The 21148-nt window shown below is 42.5% G+C and overlaps 1 protein-coding gene across 1 annotated transcript in view; it reads left to right on the top strand.

Moving 5' to 3' along the window:
* Positions 1 to 21148, top strand: part of LOC146049537 (uncharacterized) — a 160182-nt gene that overhangs the window by 72007 nt on the left and 67027 nt on the right. Inside the window, exons 4-5 of the mRNA XM_083166070.1 lie at positions 8277 to 8371; positions 12324 to 12498. Coding sequence (XP_083022196.1) covers positions 12450 to 12498 — 49 coding nt within the window. The 5' untranslated portion in view covers positions 8277 to 8371; positions 12324 to 12449. The remainder of the gene's footprint in view (positions 1 to 8276; positions 8372 to 12323; positions 12499 to 21148) is intronic.

Consider the following 21148-nt stretch of genomic DNA (forward strand, 5'->3'; position numbering starts at 1 on the left):
TTGCCTCTTAAGACCGATTAGGCCGTTTGCCAGAAAAGAGGGGGATTTGTGGCCGCATGTGACAGATTGCTAGAGTATTATTCTTTCCATCCATCCTTCAACATCTGTTTAAATTCACTAGACACTAAAAGGTGGGCGGGAAATCTCCAAATTTTGTTATGTGAAGTTTCATCTGATAAATGGATCTTAATCCATTGTAGTGAGTGGTCAGATATATTTTATGTATCTCAGATATATAGTTATGGGCTCAATTTCTGAGGAGGATATTTTAGCAAGCAAAGTTTTAGAGGTGAGAATAAAATCGATCCTAGAGAAAGTATGATGGGCTTTTGACAGACACGTGTATTCCCTTGCCGTGGGATTAAGTGTTCTCCACAAATCAATCAGCTTTAGGCGTTCTGACAGCTGGGGTATTCCCAACCTGGGCAAGGAGACAGTATGTTTCGGGTAAGAGGATCTATCCAGGGTCGCATCAGAAATTAAATTAAAATCTCCACATACCACCAAGGCCCCGTCAGTAAAAGGGGTTAATTCACTGATAAGTTGTGCGAAAAACCTTTTCTGATAAGATGTGGGGGCATTGACATTACAGAGCCTGTAATTTTTAGAGTAAATTGAAATGTGGGCTATTACATACCTTCAGTATCTATAGTGGTTTTAATAAGATCGTATGGGACTGACTTTTTTGTTAATGACTACACCCCTGGACTTAGAATTGTATGGGGCGGAAGCCATCAGCCTCCATCCCAGCATCTGAAGTTTAAGGACCTCTGTCTGAATTAAGTGAGTTTCCTGTAAAAAAAGCATATCCAGTTTTAACTTGTTACAGTAAACTAAAACCTTCCTCCTTTTCGCCGGAGAATTAAATCCCCCTACATTCAATTAACCAATTTTAAGTTCCGACATGGTGGGGGGGGACGGGACGGACCAGAGCTGAACGTATCCTAAGCCTAGACAATTAACTATTATATTACTCATGATTATATTTTGCAATGGGAGAGACACATGAGGAAGCGGGGAGACAAGGTACATCAACCAAACATGAAAACAAAAGCATAATAGAACATAAGAAAGGCGTTGAGGTGCGCCGCACCCCAACACTATATTTTTAGAAATCAACAGACCTCCATTGTAACAATTTAACACTAATGTTGATAATATCAGCTTTGGAATGCACATTTCCGTAGCTAGGCTCCCTCGTGGCCCGACTTGGGCTAACATTTTAAGGCCTTGTTTATTTAAATTTAAATGGTTTGACTGCTAGGGCAATCGGGCCAATCCCTTTATCAGGAGTGGCTTAGATATTTTGCAGTAAGAGGAGACGGGGAGGGGGGAAGAGGATGGGGGGGTAATAGGGCGAGCGGCTATAACATTTTTATCAAGCCATCATAAAGTAGATGTGGCTGGTTAACTTTAGCATTAAGAAATCAGTTCTTATCTGCGATGTCGTGATCAGACTGTAGTTCCCTTTCCCGCAGATATTTGGCTGCTTCTGCCGGTGAGGTGAAGTCATAATGAGTGTCATTGTGGAATATGCGTAGTTTCGCTGGATAGATGAGGGCAAATTTTTGTTTGTCTGAGATTAGACAAACAAAAATCTCTAGATGGGGGAGAAGGCTCTTCGGGCTTTAGTCACTTCGGCAGAGAAGTCTTGAAAGATGTGGATGGTTTTTCCTTCCCATTTAATTGAGGAGTGTTTTCTTGAAGCTTTCCAAATTTCCATTTTATGAGTGTAACTCAGGCATTTGAAGATAGTTACCCTGGGACGGGTGTCATTAGGGCATGGAAGTGGTCCTATTCTATGGACTCTCTCGATTACCATGGTGGAGCAGGCTTCTTGGATGTCCAGTAGTTGTGGTAGAGTGGACTGAACAAATTGATCCAGGGAGGGGCCTTTTAAAGTTTCGGGAAGACCCACAATTCTTAAATTGTTACGTCTGGAGCGATTTTCGATCTCTTCCACTTTATTGATCAGAGAGTAGTTAGCTTTCTCAAGCCGCTTAATTTCACATTGTGCATCTGCCATGTTTTGGGCCAATGCCCCAATTCTATTCTCGGTAGTGTCTACTCTTAGACTCAGTTGTTGTAGTTGTGTTTTGATGTCGCGTACAGCTTTGTTTAGAAGTGGGCCCATCGTGGAGGTAATGGCATCTACTAGGTCTTCATAGGTAAGGGCGTTAACCCTTTGGATATCTGAGTCTGGGTCTAGTGAGGATGTTACTGTTTTCTGTGAGGCGTGGGATGTGTCTATCGCCTCCTTATCTTCCTCTGTAGGTGGGATGATCCCTCTCTTCACCTGTCTCATGGTTTGCTGCGTTGAACGTTGAGGCTGCTGCGATGTAATATATTTGTCCATTGCTGCTGTTTGGTTTAATGTCCTCAGTAAGATAAATTTAAAGACAAAGAGACTCCTGAATTGGAAATACCCGTTCGATATTAAGTGATATTGAGCCTTTGGTTATGACTGAGTAACCACACTTGAATTTATCCAGGGGTCTTGTGACCTTTTAATTCAAGGGTATGGTAAAGGCGGGGGGGGGGGGGGTGATTGAGCTTCCCTTTTGTCTTTTTCCACAGGGTATAAAATGAGTGGAAACACCAGAGTTTTTTTTTCTTCTTTCCTTTTCCTGTAGCTATTATTTATGAGCCTTGATATGGGCCTTTCTTTGCAGTAGGTATCTTTGTCCCACTGTCTAAGTGTCCCAACGCTCCAGCCCTGGTATCAGGCCTTCAAGTAACAAAGGTTACTTTCCACTGTAGCTGTCGTGGTTGTTGGGGGACCCTCAATGGAATAGACAATCAAAATGCAGTCCAAATGTGAGAGACAGCAGAGGGGGGGGGGGGGATCAGTGGGTGTTGCCGAAGGTTCTTCTGGGAGCAGTAGTGCACCGAAATACACTCGTCATAGGAGTCAGCCTTTTCCTGTGTTTATTATCTGTGGGCCTTAGTAATGATTTTCATGAGGAATAGGGCGGCTGTATCACAGTCTATGCAGCACAGTGCTCCAAACCTGATTTCAGGCCTTCAATTAGGAGGGTTACTTCCACAGTATTGGTGTTAGTTGTTGGGACTGTGAGGAAGACTCTAATATAGGTGTTTATGCCACTTTATTTGTTGAGGGGGATGAGTAAGTAGGCCTGAAGTAATGCGGGAATCAGCTGGGGGAGATCAACGGGTGGTGCTGCAGGTTGATTTGGGAGCAGTAGTGCACCGGCTCTCACTCACCATGTACGCTAGGCTGGGACGCTTTCGGCATCTGCGGCAGCGGAGGAGTTAGATCCCGGAGCCTTCCCTTCTTAGAGTGCGGCGCTGAGTTTCCCCGTAGTTGCCGGGTGGCCAGCCTCAGGTCCGTGGGGCGGGAGCTTGCATCAGATGAGCCGCGGGAGACGCCGCAGGTAAGGCCGTTGCCTGGGCGTGTAGGAATCGCCGTAAGGTCCCGCAGTCTGCAGCTTGGAGGTGAGGAAGCATCCGGGTTGCTAACAGGCGAGTTAGGAGGCTAGATAGCCTTGTAAAGTGTCTTTATAGTCGGGCCGGGACGGAGCCTTGGAGTCGCCCTGCTACTCCATTGCAACCGGAACGCACTAAGATTATTTTTATCTCGAGGATAAAGAGTTTCTGCACTGGGGATACTTAAAACCTTTGTTTTAGCCTGCTGTAGGGTAGCCCAACTATAACCTCTCTTCAAAAATGTATTAATCATAGAGTCCATCTCAACAAGAGCATCACAGTCATTGGTACAAATCCGCCAGATCCTAAGAAGCTGACAGAAAGACAGGCCTCTTTTAACGCTGTTGTCAAACTGAGGAACCTGCCGAGTCGAGTTAAAGGCGTAGAAATGCGTATTTGAGTGAGCCTCTTGTCAGCTGGTCCCGCAGATCAGATGTTGAAAGCGCTGGTGGATGTACAAAAATCCTGTGATCTATATAGTGGAGTAATACTTCCATCCTATTATTTCCAGAGTGCATTTCTGGTAAAGGAGGGGAGAGACTGACCCAAACTTTGAACCCCCAAAAAAGTGCATTACCTTACAGTGATTTGGAACTTTAAAGTATGTGGGACTGGTAAATATAACATAGCCTTTGCCTCTGAAAAAACTTTTTGATAATCTAAAGCAGGGGTCCTCAAACTTTTTAAACAGGGGGCCAGTTCACTGTCCCTCAGACCGTTGAAGGGCCGGACTATAGTAAAAACAAAAACTATAAACAAATTTCTATGCACACTGCATTTATCTTATGATCTGCCTATACAGGGTGTTTACATGCTTGTACCCCAAGGGTTAAATGCTCATTGCATTCCCAGCAAAAACAGCACTGCTGCCTCTTCAGTCTCCCACCCCAGCGCTTGCTCATGTCTAGGATCACAAGCGGTGGCCGGGAGCTGCGTGTACCATCTCTAGTTAGTTACACAGCTCCGCAGCCACAGACCTTTCTGCCTCACCTGCCCACAGCACGGAGGAATACACGCCAGCACATACTACCAGCCTCGCGCTGTTCTGCCAAGGCTACCCAGGCCAGCAGCAGCATAGCCACCGGAAAACATGAGGAAGTGGTGTGCGTTTTTTTTTATGTGGCCGCGCACCATTCCTCGACTTCTATATATCAGCGTCGGGGCTGCTTGGCTGCGGAGCCTGGTGTATGAAAGGAGCGGAAGCAGGAGCTGTTTGCCTGCCTCCTGCTGCAGCCCGACACACCGCACGTAGGTGGGCAGTTCTGCTCGAAACGTGTTGGAGGCAGTGACTGTTTGGACTTTCATTGGACTGAACCTGACCAGTGCTAAGGTATTTGGGGCCACAGCAGGGTGCACTTCCGGACTGCATCCCTGCCTTTTTCCATCCCTTGCTGGCTCCAAATACCCTGAGGGGTAAGGATTCATCCTTTCTCTTTTTTAATTACATGTCATTTGTCTAAATAAATCTTTTTATGTTTTTACGAAACCTCTGGTGCCTGTAAATTATCACATTCAACCAATTTCAATATCAGTGATCAAGTCTTTCCGAGTGCCAGATTATTCTTTCCTCTATATATATATTATCTATATATTATCTATATGTTATCTATATGTTGACCTGTCCGTGTGGGCTCTCATATGTTAGGAAGACCGAACGACAGCTTAAAGAAAGGATTGCATAGGAGTTTGATAAAACAGGCATTGCTATCCCAAAAAGCTGATCAACCAGTGGCGCGGCACTGTTTGGCAGTGTTGCTAGTATGCGTGCCATCATAATTGATCATGTACCCCCTACTATTAGGGGTGGTAATAGAGCACGCACTCTCTTACAACAGGAGAGTAGGTGGATTTTTGATCTAAATACTATTGCTCCAAAAGGACTCAATGAGTACCTCAGCTTACAGTGTTTTCTATGAGTATTATACCTGTTAGTGAAATTGCATACACTATCGCTTTAAGAATGACAGGATATCGTGTTTTATCAAAATGCTTCATAATGCCATATAATGTATGTGCTGTCCCTTCACGTTCAGTGTGATTTAAATTACACTTGATTTTAACATCTCTGTTTTGAGGGCGTGGCCTAGCTGTGCAGGCAGCTGGTCGCACGAGCCAAGAGCTCCTGCTTAAAACCCTCAAATCAGCCCCTTAAAAGCCTCATACCTGGGGTTCTGCCAGCCCAGGGTCCGATCAGGAGCAACCCGGGGACGCGCTGACTGTGCGGGAGGAGTGCTGCGGAGTCGGGGACCAGAGAGATCCTGTCCCGCGGATTGCGGCCTTCTCCGGCACTGAAGCCGCGGCCTCAATTTGGAACCAGGCACCCGCCGTCTCGGCCCCGACAACTACGCCGCGGCGTGTGGCATCCGGAGGCGCCCGGAGCTGACTATCCCCGCCTGGTACACCGGCCGAGCGGGCGGTGGGGTCCCCGCCGCGGGAGAGGTAGGAGGCGCTGCGGGTGCTCCCCCCGCTCTGCGACGGCTGCTGCGGCCGTCACTCAGACTCAGGCGCGGGCCTGCCGGGTCCACAGGTCCTGCGGCTGCCCGCTCCTGCATATCGCAGGACAACACATACCGCCGGCGGACGCCCCCTCCCCCCCCCCCCCCTCAGACACTGGGGGGCAGTGAATGAGACACACTAGGCTGAGGCCTAGCATAAAACCCAAAGCAGGGGCCTCAATTTCCATGGCACCCACAGCAGCCTGCTCTGGCTATTACTACCCACAGCCACCCAACTCCTCAGTGGCCCTCATATGCCATCATATATATTATAACAACACCTCTGCCGGAGGAAAACCCTGGTCCCCCCCCTCCCCCCCTGCACTGGATCCTGCTGTTAATGCCTACAAGCAATGGGGCATAACTGACAATTTAGACATCATCCCTGTGTTCAGCCTGATATTTTTCTACAATACCTGCGAATGGCAACATACTGCATCCCATAAGATTTTATAGGCCTGCTATACAGTTACAATATACATGCTCTCACCCTGAGCCCCTCACATTACTGGGACACTCACTGTCTCTCATCGCCCCCCCCCCCCCACGTCCACTTTACCATGCTGATTTCCCCTGTTGTGTAACCTCACACGGATGGGCCTGGACTATTGCTGACCATTTACATTGTCTCTGCCCCGATCTTATCCTCTAATATGTGACTGCAGGTACCCTCGCTGCCACCAATGTGAGGCCCGGATGTCCGTCTAACTGCTCCCTGCGCATTGTTGGTCTTTTTTTTCTATATCCTTCTATGAAAAGATTCCTGGTACCTGCTTCAATGACCCCCACTGGTTCTGTCTCAGCCTCTCAGGACGGTACTACAGGTGGCAATTCTTCTGATTCTGACCACACTACATCCCGCTCTGCTTCCCAGCGGCGACGCAAAACCAAGTCAAACACCCCTATGCCTAAAATGAAACCCACCGACATAGCAGCGGTGCTGGGTCCCCTGCTAGATGAAAAATTGGCAGGCATCAAGGAGGCAATTGAGTCCACCTTGACTCAACTACAACACCACTCTGGCCGTCTAGATGAGGCGGAACACAGGATATCCTCCCTGGAGGACGATCTGCACACCGCACAACAAACAGTGGAATCCAACAAAAAGAGCTTGACGGAATGGCCACTAAATTGGATGACCTTGAAAACCGCAGTAGACGAAATAACTTGCGAGTAATCGGCATACCGGAAGTAGTCAGGGGATGTGAACTTCTAGACCTTCTCTCCACCTGGCTCCCAGAACAATTAGCCCTGGACCTGAAAGGGACCCCACTGGCAATAGAGCGAGCACACAGGATTGGCCCTGAGCGAAAACCCTCCTCTGGCCGCCCACGCCCCGTGATCATGAGACTACTAAACTATGCCGATAAAGTGAAGCTCTTAGATCACTACCATAAAACCGCAGCCGTCCATTACAAGGGAGACCGTTTGCTTATTTTCCAGGATTTCTCTACTGTAGTTGCCAACAAGCGCAGGGAGTTTGCCCCCATCTGCAAGCAGCTATTTGATACCAAAGTCAAGTTTTCTCTACTCTACCTGGCCAAACTGCGGGTATACGAGAATGGCAAGCCGCTCTTCTTTGAGGACCCTGAAGCGGCTAAGTCCCACTTCTCCCTCCCCGACACCTGACTTTATCTTCAATTCATATAATTAACTCTGCTTGTGGTATATGCACCCCCCTTTTTTTCTCAAGGTCCGGCCCGCACGTGCGGAGCGCTCACATACTCACGGTTTGCTCTTATGCATACTGTTATGTTTAGACTGTTTATTAATCTTTATATGTTTGTTTGTTATGTTGCCTGCCGGTGCTCTAGTCGCTGCCCTATCTGGGTTTACCCTCTCCTTGCTCGCTGGGACGGGAGGGGGCCCCTGCATACCTTACAACAACCTTTTATGATGTATCCGTCTGTGGGGATAGGTTGATATGCCACTTCATTCCTCTTCCCAATTGAATACTGAAGAGGATTCACAAATTACGTCCATCAATATTGTTTCTTGGAACGTAGAGGGGCTAAACCACCCCATAAAGCGTAAAAAGGTGCTCTCTCCCATTTAAAACGCCTGTCCCCCCACTCCTCCAGGAGACACACTGGCTGGATGATACCCGCAATACACTCCGTGCTCCCTGGATTGGAGAATGTATATCTGCACCATATAGCAACAAATCTAGGGGGGTGGCAATTTTGTTTCACAAAAATTTGCAGTATTCAGTAAATAGGAAATTTATAGATCCGGATGGGAGATTTATATTGCTAGATGTCCTGGTTGATGGTACTACCTATACTCTTTTAAACCTGTATGCGCCAAATATCTCACAACATTCTTTCTTTGCAGTCGTTCTAGAGAAACTTGTGTCTTGGGGTGGTCAAAACCTAATAATTGGAGGAGATTTCAACCTAGTCGTCGATCCATCCATGGACAGATCCGGGGTAAGTAATGCTCATGCTGGCTCTTCTACAAATCTTCTGTCCTCTTTCTGCTCCCAACTTGACATACTAGACCCATGGTGCATTCACAACCCCACGACGAAAGACTACTCCTTCTACTCCCACCCTCACTCATCACACTCCCATATTGACTATCTTTTTATCTCCCCAAGTATCTTCCCTAAAATATCCCAAACAACCATCTCCAACATTGTGATTTCAGATCACGCCCCAATCACTATGACCTTACAACTTTCCCTGCCTCTAATTTTCTCTAGATGCTGGCGTTTCCCTACATACCTCCGCCATTCCCATGATTTCTTATTACACCTAAGACATGCATGGCGGATGTACTCAGCAAACAATGAGGCCCACAAATCTAATACACCTTTGTTCTGGGGGGCCTCTAAGGCTGTTCTTAGAGGACACATTATGTCCTACACCCACTCAAAAAAAAAAAGAAATATCAAACTAGCCTGAGAGATGTCAGCACTACACTTACCTCGGCTTATAGGAACTACAAGCGACACGATACTGACACTAATAAGGAGATATACCTCTCTGCCAAACAAATATATGATACCTTTCTCACCGAACAAGCTAAGATGTCATATGATTTCCAACGGAATAAGTTTCACAGATTGGGCAATAAATCAGGCAAACTTCTGGCCAATTTGCTCAAGGGACAAAGGCCCAGAACGTGGGTCAATATGATAAACACTACTACGGATAAAGTAACTGATCCCTCACTTATATGCTCGGAATTCATGACGTTCTATAAAACCCTTTATACTAAAGGACCAGATAATGCACAAACGGGCCTATCCTTTCTAGAAAAAGCCCAATTGCCTACTCTCTCCCAGGGAGATAGGGAGCTTTTGGATAGCCCATTTACTGAACAGGAGGTGAAAGACACCATTTTAAATCCCTACCTAATAATAAAAGCCCTGGCCCTGATGGATTTGGAGCAGAATACTACAAGATGTTAAGCGAAGAGTTAACTCCGACTCTAACCACCCTGTACAACCATATCCTTCAATCCAAAGAAATGCCCCTCCGCTTCAATGAAGCAAAAATTATAGTCCTTGCAAAACCTGGCAAAGACCCCTCACTTGTCAGCTCCTATAGACCCATCTCACTCCTCAACCAGGATTTCAAAATCCTGACTAAGTTGATGGCCAACCGACTCCAGACATGCCTCTCTAGTCTAATTTCGCCCGCGCAACTCGGCTTTGTTAAAAGTTGGCAATCAGTACAGGGAATTAGAGCTGCTATTGCCGCCATAACACATTCGCGTACCCAGAAAACACTTACAAACATACTTATTAATTTTGTGCCAGCGCTGGCTGTTTTAAGAAAAACAATACGCGGTTCTAAAGATACAAATTTACAAATTTATTAATAATAACAACATCATATTAAAAACAAACAAGCTAAAAGGTGAATCGCTCTAGATGGTGCTATGTAGCACTGTATTATAGCATCACTTGCACAAGAATAATGGATTGTAAATTAGGCTGTATATTACCATCCCATTGCACCTGGTGGTTTTTGGAGCCAGGGTATAGTGAGAATGTGTCCGTGGTATGTCCTATAATTTCAAGGACTCAAGGTTCCCAATTTGAATGTCCTCTGATTGTCGTCTGGAAGGAATTAGGGACAAAGCGGATATCCCAAATGAACAATTGTAATCCAGGAATTCTTGAGGATCATCTAGGGATGGATGGACACGTCACTTGTGGGAGGATGGATGCCAATCGTACAGCGGGTTTTAGTGGTGCTCAACGCGTTTCCCTGGTATCACCGGCTTCATCAGGAGCAAGTATGTCTGTGGTGAGCTCAGAGCATGGTTTTTATACCTGTTTGTTAATTACCTAGGTGATTAACCTGTACAATCAATTATGTCTAAATAAATAAAACATATAGTTACCGGAGTGTCAGGCCTCTCCGTTGGACCGTATGAGATCCGGTCCAACGGAGAGGCCTGACACTCTGGTAACTATATGTTTTATTTATTTATATATATATACACCATCGGTATCTAAAACACTCGATTAGAGTATAAGTGGATCACTTCCGGGTCCTGTGACCCTCGCAAACATACTTCCTGTCTATGTATAATTTTTGTTGGTAAAAAAACGGTATTTGCACATAACAAAGTATATGCAAATCTAATTGACTGCCTCCTCCACAAATACCACTATGTAGATATTATAATATATACGCGGTTCTTATATCACAAAATGTTTTTAGACATAATTGATTGTACAGGTGAATCACCTAGGTAATTAACAAACAGGTATAAAAACCATGCTCTGAGCTCACCACAGACATACTTGCTCCTGATGAAGCCGGTGATACCGGGGAAACGCGTTGAGCACCACTAAAACCCGCTGTACGATTGGCATCCATCCTCCCACAAGTGACGTGTCCATCCATCCCTAGATGATCCTCAAGAATTCCTGGATTACAATTGTTCATTTGGGATATCCGCTTTGTCCCTAATTCCTTCCAGACGACAATCAGAGGACATTCAAATTGGGAACCTTGAGTCCTTGAAATTATAGGACATACCACGGACACATTCTCCCTATACCCTGGCTCCAAAAACCACCAGGTGCAATGGGATGGTAATATACAGCCTAATTTACAATCCATTATTCTTGTGCAAGTGATGCTATAATACAGTGCTACATAGCACCATCTAGAGCGATTCACCTTTTAGCTTGTGTGTTTTTAATATGATGTTGTTATTATTAATAAATTTGTAAATTTGTATCTTTAGAACCGCGTATTGTTTTTCTTAAAACAGCCAGCGCTGGCACATTATTTCTTTTTTCTCTCTATATTTGGGCCTGACAAACCCAGTGCCAGCAGCTGTTGATAGCGCGCCACACAGTACCTTTTTCCTATACTTATTAATTTGGATGCAGAAAAAGCATTTGACAAAATAGCTTGGTCACATTTGGATAGGGTACTGCACTTTCAGCACTTTGGCCCATCCTTTCGTGACCTTATACGTACCCTCTATGATACACCCATGGCACAAGTAACAGTTAATAATGTCACCTCCCTGCCATTTATTTTGGAAAGAGGCACTAGACAGGGATGCCCTCTGTCCCCTCTTCTCTTTAACATAGCCCTGGAGCCCCTTATACGCTACATTCTGCTACTCCCTGGATTCAAGGGAATCCAGATTGGTAATAGGGAACTCCATATTACTGCATTTGCGGATGATATATTTATTATACTTGACACCTGCTCTATTTCGATGCTGGAATAAATTTATCCAGACCCTACCCCCTGCAACTAAACTTGCTCTTAGGCAATGTTTCCAATCTACGACCTGGTACTCCTATCAGCTCCTTGGCAATAAAGACCCAATTCCCATATAAGACCACCTTTCTCCTCCCCCCCTCTTCGTCCTCCCTCCCTACTCCTCTTCTTACTCGAGCCTCTCCCATGGACGGACTGCCCTATGGATGGATCGGCGGCCTTGGGGACCGGGCGGGCACCAAAGGTTTGTTTTGTTAATGTAGTATATAGTATTTTGTCCACTGTTTTGGACAAAATTTAGTTTTGTTATGCACACACCTTTCTAGACGAGTCACAGATTATTGCATTTTATCGATATAAGGACCTTCATACTATATATGTGTATAGTAATCTGATACAACCCGCATAATCTATCTCGTGCAGGACAGACTCCTACTCTAGATACGTGTGTATTACTCTCGTGATTAGAATCGTTATATAAAGTTAGAAAAAGGTTTTTGAAGCTTCTCATTGCCCCAGACTATTACAAGATATAAGTGTGCAATTTTTTGTTCAAATACTCTTATACAATGTATATACATATATTCTCATTGTATACTGTCCCATCATTTAAGCTTCAATAAAATACATTTGAAAAAAAACAAAAAAAAAACATGTCTGTTTTGTTATTTGTTTGTAGGCAGCATCTCCCTCCCTGATCGCACGGCCATGCCGGTGTATATGTGAGCGTCTCTGTTGTATTTACATGTTGCTTAGCAACATGGGTGGCGATTAGCTGTGACGTCACAGATTGTGAGACACTGAGATGCCGCGCAGATGGGACGGACGGCTGCAACATGCTTCACACAGATGGTGTGAGTAAATGTTTTAATTGTTACTGTGATTTTATTGGCTATGGTGTTGTGTGTGTGTATATATATATATATATATATATATATATATATGTGCTGTTTGCATTGTATTATTGTTCTGCTTGTCCCCGAAACGCTGTTGGGCTATCCTAATAACGGACCGTTTTACTGATTAAGAAGTCTGAGGAGTGCTACTTTCCAAACTCACTTGTATGTATTGAAAGCTTCTGTCATGCGACCTTCCTTTCAAGAGCACGCAGTTATCTCAGAGCCTTAGAAATGACTGCAGACGGTCTCTTTCCAACAGGTTTATTCACCGTACCTTCCTTAGCTCGTTGGTCATACCATGAAACACAAATAATTCCTCCCCCTTATGGGAGGGGATATTACCAAATACATACATGTTCACATGCTACATTCCCTTAGTGTGGAGTTACAAAGTCTATAACTGGTTTGACGTAACTTTACTATGCCATCTCCGATGACATAGAAGAGTGTATTTCCCCATATGGGTGTCATTAGTAACCTTGAGTTATCTACAGAATCTGAAACTCAGAAGGAATATATCTCTTAACCCATTCAGCTTCCTGTACACAAGATAAGTATATATAATGCTAGTACATATGGGTCTTTATAATACTCTGTACTGACAAGACTTATGCTATGGTATAAGTAATATAATGTTGAGTAAGATAAACGCTATCATTTACTCCCTCCTTTTTATAATAATTAAACATTACAATTGAGATTACATTGTTTACATACAGTAGTAAACAAAGAAAAAATACAAAAAAACTATTATAAATATAAGAAAAACTCATAGTGGTCGGACATCTTACAATTCAAACTGCCTAACTATGCAAAGGATTAGTCTCATCAGATGGTTATATCCCTGAGAAAGGGTAGCTTCTCCCCCTAAAGTCAGAGGGCAACTGGCCGTTGGCTCACATCCATCGGAATAGACTGATGCTCTGCTTTCTGTGTCCTTCCAGGTATGAGTTTCTTGAACTTGGTTGTAGATGCTGCGGACTGACACTGTTTTAGACAAATAGAGAAAACACACATCAATACCTTGAAAGCAAATATAAGCAAGTATGCATAATCCTATAATTTTTTAGATCTTCATGATTTATCACTTGTGCTGCAGGTACTATGCGTCCTAGGGTGCAATTCCCATAGTCGCCATAAACAAACCACTTGTAGGCGTATTTCCCACATAAATAATATAGATTCTTTGGGAGAATTGGAGGTATGTTGTCCCACATTCTCCTTAAGTTATCCAAACCTCTTTCTGTCGTTAGACTATCAATTACAAACTCGTTGGAATTGCTTCCTGTCTCATTCATCAAATGTGATGGGGAAGAATGTCCACTCTCCTCCCCCTCCTGAAGTAGGACCATGTGAACAGATCCAACAGTTCGTAGTATTAAGGGCATTCCCTACCAAATTATGCAATTGCAACAACATGTTTTGGTTTTCTCCAGTAGGGGCCTTACATCATTCTATGCCTGTTTCCTCAGGTGGCTGTCCACAATACTCACAAATACACCTTGAGATGAGTGGTAAATTCCTACATTCATGGTTAGGGCTTACTACTTCCCTTTTTCTCACATAATGTGGTTTGGGATAGACTATAGAGGTAACTTGTACTGTACTATTGTTATTAACTTAATCTGGTGCCTCTAGTATTGTACATAACCATATTATTGCCACTATTGTGGTTGCCAAACACATAATACATCCCCATAGACTTTTATCGGGTTTGGGCCCCAATAACATCTCAGCAAACTGCATCTTCAAACTTAACTTTGTAATCGTTTACAATGGGAGGCATGAATCCATGTGTCCCTCCCCTGTAGCTTCACTGATGTTGGTGCAGTCAGTAGGACCTGAAATGGACCATCATATCTGGGCTCAAGCGATTTCCGAACATGTCTCTTAAGATACACCCAATCTCCTGGCTGGAGATGATGCGGATTGTTTTCTGCTGTAGAATCTGTAAAGTGTGTCCCCCATCTGACTCAATGACATCTGGGACACCATATCTACAGACAATTTCTGAGAGGATTTTCTTAGCTGTATTCCTTGCTGTGGCCTTTGCTACAGCGGAAGCCTCCACCCATTTTGATAGAATGTCCACTATTACAAGTGCATATTCATACATTCCACACTTAGGCCCCTGAATGTAGTCAATCTGCAGTCTCTGAAAAGGAGCTGTTGCTTTTGGTATTGCCCCTTGTGGAGTTTTTACTCTTATCCCTGGATTGCTTGTTCCACAGATCCAGCATGCTTGTGTATGAAGTGCTGCTGCTGATTGGAATCCCGGAGCAATCCATCTCTCTTTAGTAATGGCAGTCATTTGATGTTTCCCAAGGTGGGTCTGTCCATGAGTGACTTGGCACATGGCAGGGTATAGTACTCTGGGTAGACATAACAGTTCATCTTTTTTTTTTTTTCCAGAGCTCTGTTTCTTCATCTTTTGCCGCTCCTTTCCTTTGCCGCTCTGCTTTTTCCACTGGACCTGCTTGGTCTTGGAACTTCTTTAATTGCTGCATATCTGCCATGTGTTGTGGTTCTTCCGTTTCCGTCACAACCAAGTAGTGTCTTTTTTTTCTACTGGCTGGGCTTTTGCTGCTCTCTTAGCTTCTGCATCTGCAAGATTGTTTCCTCTTGTTTCTTTTGTTTGATTCTTTGTGTGTGCTTGAATCTTTATGATGGCAACTTTGTGTGGCTTCATTAATGCTTGAAAAAGTTTTTTAATGAGGTCAGCATGCTGTATCTGTTTACCTGTAACTGTTTTAAAGTCTCTGCTTTTCCAGATCAATCCATAGTCCATTGTCACTCCCCATCTGGAATCTGTATAAATGTTCGCTGTTGTATGCTCTGCGTGCTCCAATGCTTTAGTAAGGGCCACAAGTTCAGCTGCTTGTGCTGATAAGTGTGCTGGTAGGGCTCCAGAAGTTACTACTTCAGTGTCATTAGTGAAGGCATATCCAGTGTAGGGCTTGCCATCTTCATAGTATCTGGACCCATCAACATATAGTTCGTAATGAGCATTGGGTATGGGCATATCTTGGACGTGTGGCAATGTTTGGGTTTCTTGTTCCATCAAAGCAAGACAGTCATGGGAAAAATTTTAAGTATTAGTATTTTCCTTTTTTGTCCTCACTTTCAGCTTCTGTATCGACTTCCATTCTCTGGGCTGTGTTAGATGATACTGTGCTGACAGAAGGAATTGTCCCCTCATTCTCCCTCCTTTTGAACATTGATGTTCATACTCCTTTTGTTCCGACAACAGAGCTGGTAAGAGTGTCAGGATTGAGGGTAGTGCACCTCTTGATTGTCATGTTGGTTGCACACAATAGGGACACTTCGTACTTGGTGAGTCTAGCTGCTGAAAGATGTTTGGTTCTTGCTTGTTGTAGGATTTCTGTAACAGCATGTGGCACTTCTATAGTTAGTTCATGATTAAGAACAATGTCTATGCACTTGTCCTTCAATACAGCAGCCGCTGCTACAGCTTTAATACATGTAGGTGATCCTTGGATGATATTGTCAAGCCTGCTGGAATAGTAAGCAAGAGGTCTTTGTCTTGTTCCGTGGATCTGTGTTAACACTCCCAAAGCATGTCCTCTTTCCTCATGGCAATATAAGGTGAAAAGTTTAGAATAGTCTGGCAGGCCTAAGGCAGGTAAAGAAGCAATGGCCAACTTTAGTTGCTGAATTGCTTGAGCTATGTCTTCATCTGTTGGATGTGGACCCTCTGTTTTGATGGCCTTGTATAATGTTTGCATGTAAACTGATGCAAGAGGTATCGAGTCTCTGCAATAGCCCACCAGGCCCAGGAATGACCTGACTTGTTTCACAGTCTTTGGTACTTTGGCTTGCAGTATTAGCTGCTTTCTGTCTTCTGTCAGGTGTTTGATGCCTTGAGAGATACAATGTCCAAGATAGATGACTTTTTGCTTACAGAGCTGTAGTTTTTCTTTTGAAGCTCTGCAGTCTTGTTCTTCCAGGAACTTGAGTAGAGACACTGTTTCCTGTTGGCATTTGTCTTGAGTTGTAGTAGTTAACAAGAGGTCATCGACATACTGGATAAGCTGAGTTTCTTCTGAGAAAAAAGGGTCTTCAAGCCTGGAGAAACCAGTGACATGGCTTCAGAGTAGTCACTGGGACGATTAGCAGCCCCCTGGGGTAATCGTGTCCAGCAGTATTGTTTGCCATCATGTGTAAAAGCTAACAGTTCTTGAGAGTCTTTAGTGATGGGCACAGCATTTGCCAGATCGATCACCGTAAACCAGGCCCCTGATGGTGGGATCTGATTCAGCAAGGTGTGTGGATTAGGCACAATGGGACAATTAATTAACAGTCTCTTGTTGACCTCTCTAAGGTCATGAATCATTCATGAAACAAAGACGTCGACCCTGGAGATCTACTTTGAACAAGGATGCCGGACTGAAGATAAGCTTGTAGTTGCTTGGTGATGGCGACTCTTTGATTAGGATTCAGTGGATATTGCCTTACGGATACTGGCACTGCTCCTGGCTTTAGTTGCAGTTGGACAGGTTGTACGTTCAGCTTGCCAGTGTCCATCTTCCCCTTAGACCACAGCTTGTCCGGTACTTGGGATGTGATCCAATCTGGGAGGATAACTTCAGCAAAATCTGTAATAGATGACGGGGAGAGAAACTGCCTATACCCACAAATGACACAAAACAGACTATAAAGTCCACTAATGAGCACACAAGCTACACCTGTGCAGCCTAACAGAACACTCAAGCTATAGATCCATAGGAGTAGCTGTGCCCACAAATACAAGAACAAGTGAATAAGGCAAAACCCCAAAAGCTAATGCAAAACCTGGAAAGCTAATCCAGAGAGACCATACAAACTAAACACAGAACAGAACATTTCTAACGAAATACCCAAAACAGAAATGAGCCACTCTGTGGCTTGCAACAATGTTCCAGTAAAGTATCATTGTTCATATTAGGCTATGAAAGATAACATAGGGGTTTATTCTAGTTCATTCTTTCTGACAAAATCCTTCTTAGATGGACAAAACCATGTGCACTGCAGGGGGGCAGATGTAACATGTGCAGAGAGAATTAGATTTGGGTGAGTTTTTTTGTTTCTGTGCAGGGAAAATACTGACTGCATGATTTTACACTGCAATATAGATCTCACTTTGAAGAAAAAACCCACCCAAATCTAATTCTCTCTGCACAAGTTACATCTGCCCCACCCGCAGTGCACATGGTTTTGTCCATCTAAGAAGGATTTTGTCAGAAAGAATGAACTAGAATAACCCCCATAGTCACATATGAACAACAATAGGAACTGTGTTTATTTTAGCACTGCATTTTTAACGTAAAACTAAATTTCCAAATAATGTCATAGTAAAGAAGTATAACGTTCCCTTCAAATACTAAGTTCTTATTAAATGCACACATATGTGTTTGAGTATGTGTGTGTGTGTGTGTGTGTGTATATATCCACATATTTTCTTACTTTAAGGAAAAATTCAAGTAGTAATACCCAATGAAAATTAAGAAATATCTGATATGCAAAAAAAAAAACACTTAATTGTACTGAAAAGTTTGCTATGATTCTATAAAAAGAGAACAGAAATAGCAGTCAGCTCGTATCTTTAACGTTCTACTAAGGAGACAGAAAACAACAAATGTTACTGTCACATAATTGTTTTAAAAAAACAAATGAAACATACAACTTAAATACTGATCAGATTTCTAAAAGAAAAAGAAAAAGACAATTTTAAAGTCAGCGCTTCAATCCTAAAAAAATGATTCTTGTAGCTAGCTTACTTCAATAGCAGCTGTTGTTGACATCACATGCATTGAACATAAAAAGACATTCACTGTTACACACACTGAGTGTTCAACATAGAGCAGCTACGTGACCTTTCGTGACCTTTGGCTGTCATGCAGTCAGTTAAATCCTTAACATGCTTAAATGTTAAATACTGAATGTTTAAATACACTTTAGTATTAAAATTCACCAAATGCAAAGATCATAATTGCATACATATGAATTAGACATGCACATTAAACATTACAAATGACTACACACATGTAATGACACAAATTTGATGATTTTAGTTCATTACTTTGAACACAAAACTGTACATTTGATTCTGCTCATTAGTAATATAGGGAAAATTAAGATATTCATTTACAGTATTTTCCTGGCCAGGATACATTTTCCAAAATCACCAACTTGCAGACTTTCAAACATAAAGCTTTTTATTTTCTCAGATCAGTTGTTTGATCTGGGCACATATTTATTTATTCCTAGGATTTTTAAATAAAAACAAAACTTTAATTTCTTTTTATAGTTACTTTGGATGCCATTATTTTTATCTGGATTTTTATACTGTCTGTCTTTGTTTAAGATACTTATTTTTTATTCTTAATTGCTTGCGTGTCCTAGCCTCAGATAACCCATCTTTGGGTGGACTTTCAAATGACAACTCCTTAACTTTTCTTGTCTCATCATCTAATTCTTGTGACACTGTAAGCCATATATTAACTGTATCTATATAACCTTTTTCTGTAGCCAATGAGCGTTCGTCACTTGGAATCGCTTCCATGCGACAGGATCTAAACTTCTATCCTTATGAAAATTAGCCCTTCTTAAAATCGAAACGATCGATTTGATCGATTTCTTACCTTCCCTTTCTGCCACAACCTCTAGGGGGGAGCGCTCCATGAACCTTCCACTGTTCCCTCCCATTGGATTAATTACTTCCTGTGGGTGTGGCCTTTATCCACGTGCGTAAAGCAGTGTGTAACATTGTGCAGAAAGGTAAAACAACTGTGCTTCTATTGGCTAAAGTTTAATATAGATGCAGCTTTCAGTTCCCTGTTTTCAATCTAAGTCAAAATATCATAACCACCTATCAGGACAATAATATGATACCACTTTTATAACCTAGGCAGGCACCCTGTTCTGAGCACTTTAAAAATGTATTACTGCAAGCAATTCTGTTATATGCACCTTATGCTTGTTGCTAATTAAATGACAGTTAGACAGACGATCAGTCACTCACACCCCAACATGTATGTAAACACTTTTAGTTTTATAAGGGCTGTATCCTAATTAGTTCAAGATGGCTAAATCATACAACATGAAACATGTGCATGCATATTCTGACAAACAAATATAACACCATTCAAACAAACAAAAAAACAACAAAAAAATTAAAAATAAAATAAAAATAAATAAATAAAAAACAAACACAAATTATGCAGTCATATCCAAAGCTGTGCGATATCCAAATGCTCTATATATGGGTTTTTTATATGAAGTTTGCAAGAGAAACGCAAGTGTACATTTATGCTCTGCCTTCCAAAACAGGGATTCTGAGAGAGTAAAATATATACATATATTTATATATCTGAAAAGATATGGTGGGCGCTCCAATAGTGCAAAATTATCGCTGGTACAAAAGTATATTTATTTAAAAATCACATAAAAACACAGGGATGGGTGACGTACCACAGACGGCGGCAAACAAATAGCCGCAATTCAGACAGCATATAAATCACAAGTTGGAGTAGTTACACTCTCTCCTGGCTCCACGGTCACGCTTTGACGCTAGGCCAAGCCCCTACCGGTTTCGTCTCGGAGGACTTCGTCAGAGGGCTGGCCTAGCGTCAGGCAGACTCCTCTTAAATTCTATATGCACAGGTGTTGCTCATTACATCAGCTTTCACCTCTATTACACCGTTTGCAGCCTAAGTACAAAACACTGGCATAATGCATGTTTCAAAAGGCAACTATTTTTCACATGAAATAACTGATACATATAAAGATGCATAAACTGATGGAATAAAAAACTATTTCCTTTTGCAATTAGAATAGCAAAAGAGAAGATTATATTCTCTGGCTGAATACAACACTGTGTATGATCGGTATATAGTAAAAACAGAACTGGATCTTCTTAATAGAACAGACCCATATACATATATTAAAGTGTACATATCATCATGGAAAAGATCACATTCTAGAACCAATGTGAATCTCCCTCCATGAATTCTTATTTAAAAAGCTTAATCTAAACCACATTGGTTTCTGCTAAAAAAGCATTTTTGATAGACAGAACAGTGTAAACGATAACATTTTCATACAACCATCGATGAAAAATCGATATATATCGTTTTCAACAACATAAAATCATATCAAAAAATAAAAACTCAAAAAATCGATCGATGTAAACCCAATATATAAATGGGAAATTGATACAAAAAATGAGAAGAGAAAGAAGACACAATATATAAAATATTCCAAAATTCATGAGTCCCGATTTATCTCGGCGGGACATAACACTGACGTAATTATTTAGCAGAATAATAGGGGATAGTGATGTATACTCTGACCTTGAATATCAATTAATCAAAGAAATGCGCAACTGGTGGGATATAGAAACCATTGAAAATTATGTTAAATGCGCACGTGTACCGAGAGGTTTATGCTTGGTTAAAGAACCTTCATTCGGACAAAACAATGAAAAATTTTTAGAAGAATGGTATAGAATTCTTGATGAAAGCTCCCTGAAACTCATGCGTTTAATTATTTGCGAAAAAAAGAAAAATCAAAAAGAAATTGAAAACAACATCGCAAACCTAGAAGC

Source organism: Crinia signifera, chromosome 12 (genome assembly GCF_055691185.1).
Source record: "Crinia signifera chromosome 12, ASM5569118v1, whole genome shotgun sequence".
Classification (NCBI taxonomy): domain Eukaryota; kingdom Metazoa; phylum Chordata; class Amphibia; order Anura; family Myobatrachidae; genus Crinia; species Crinia signifera.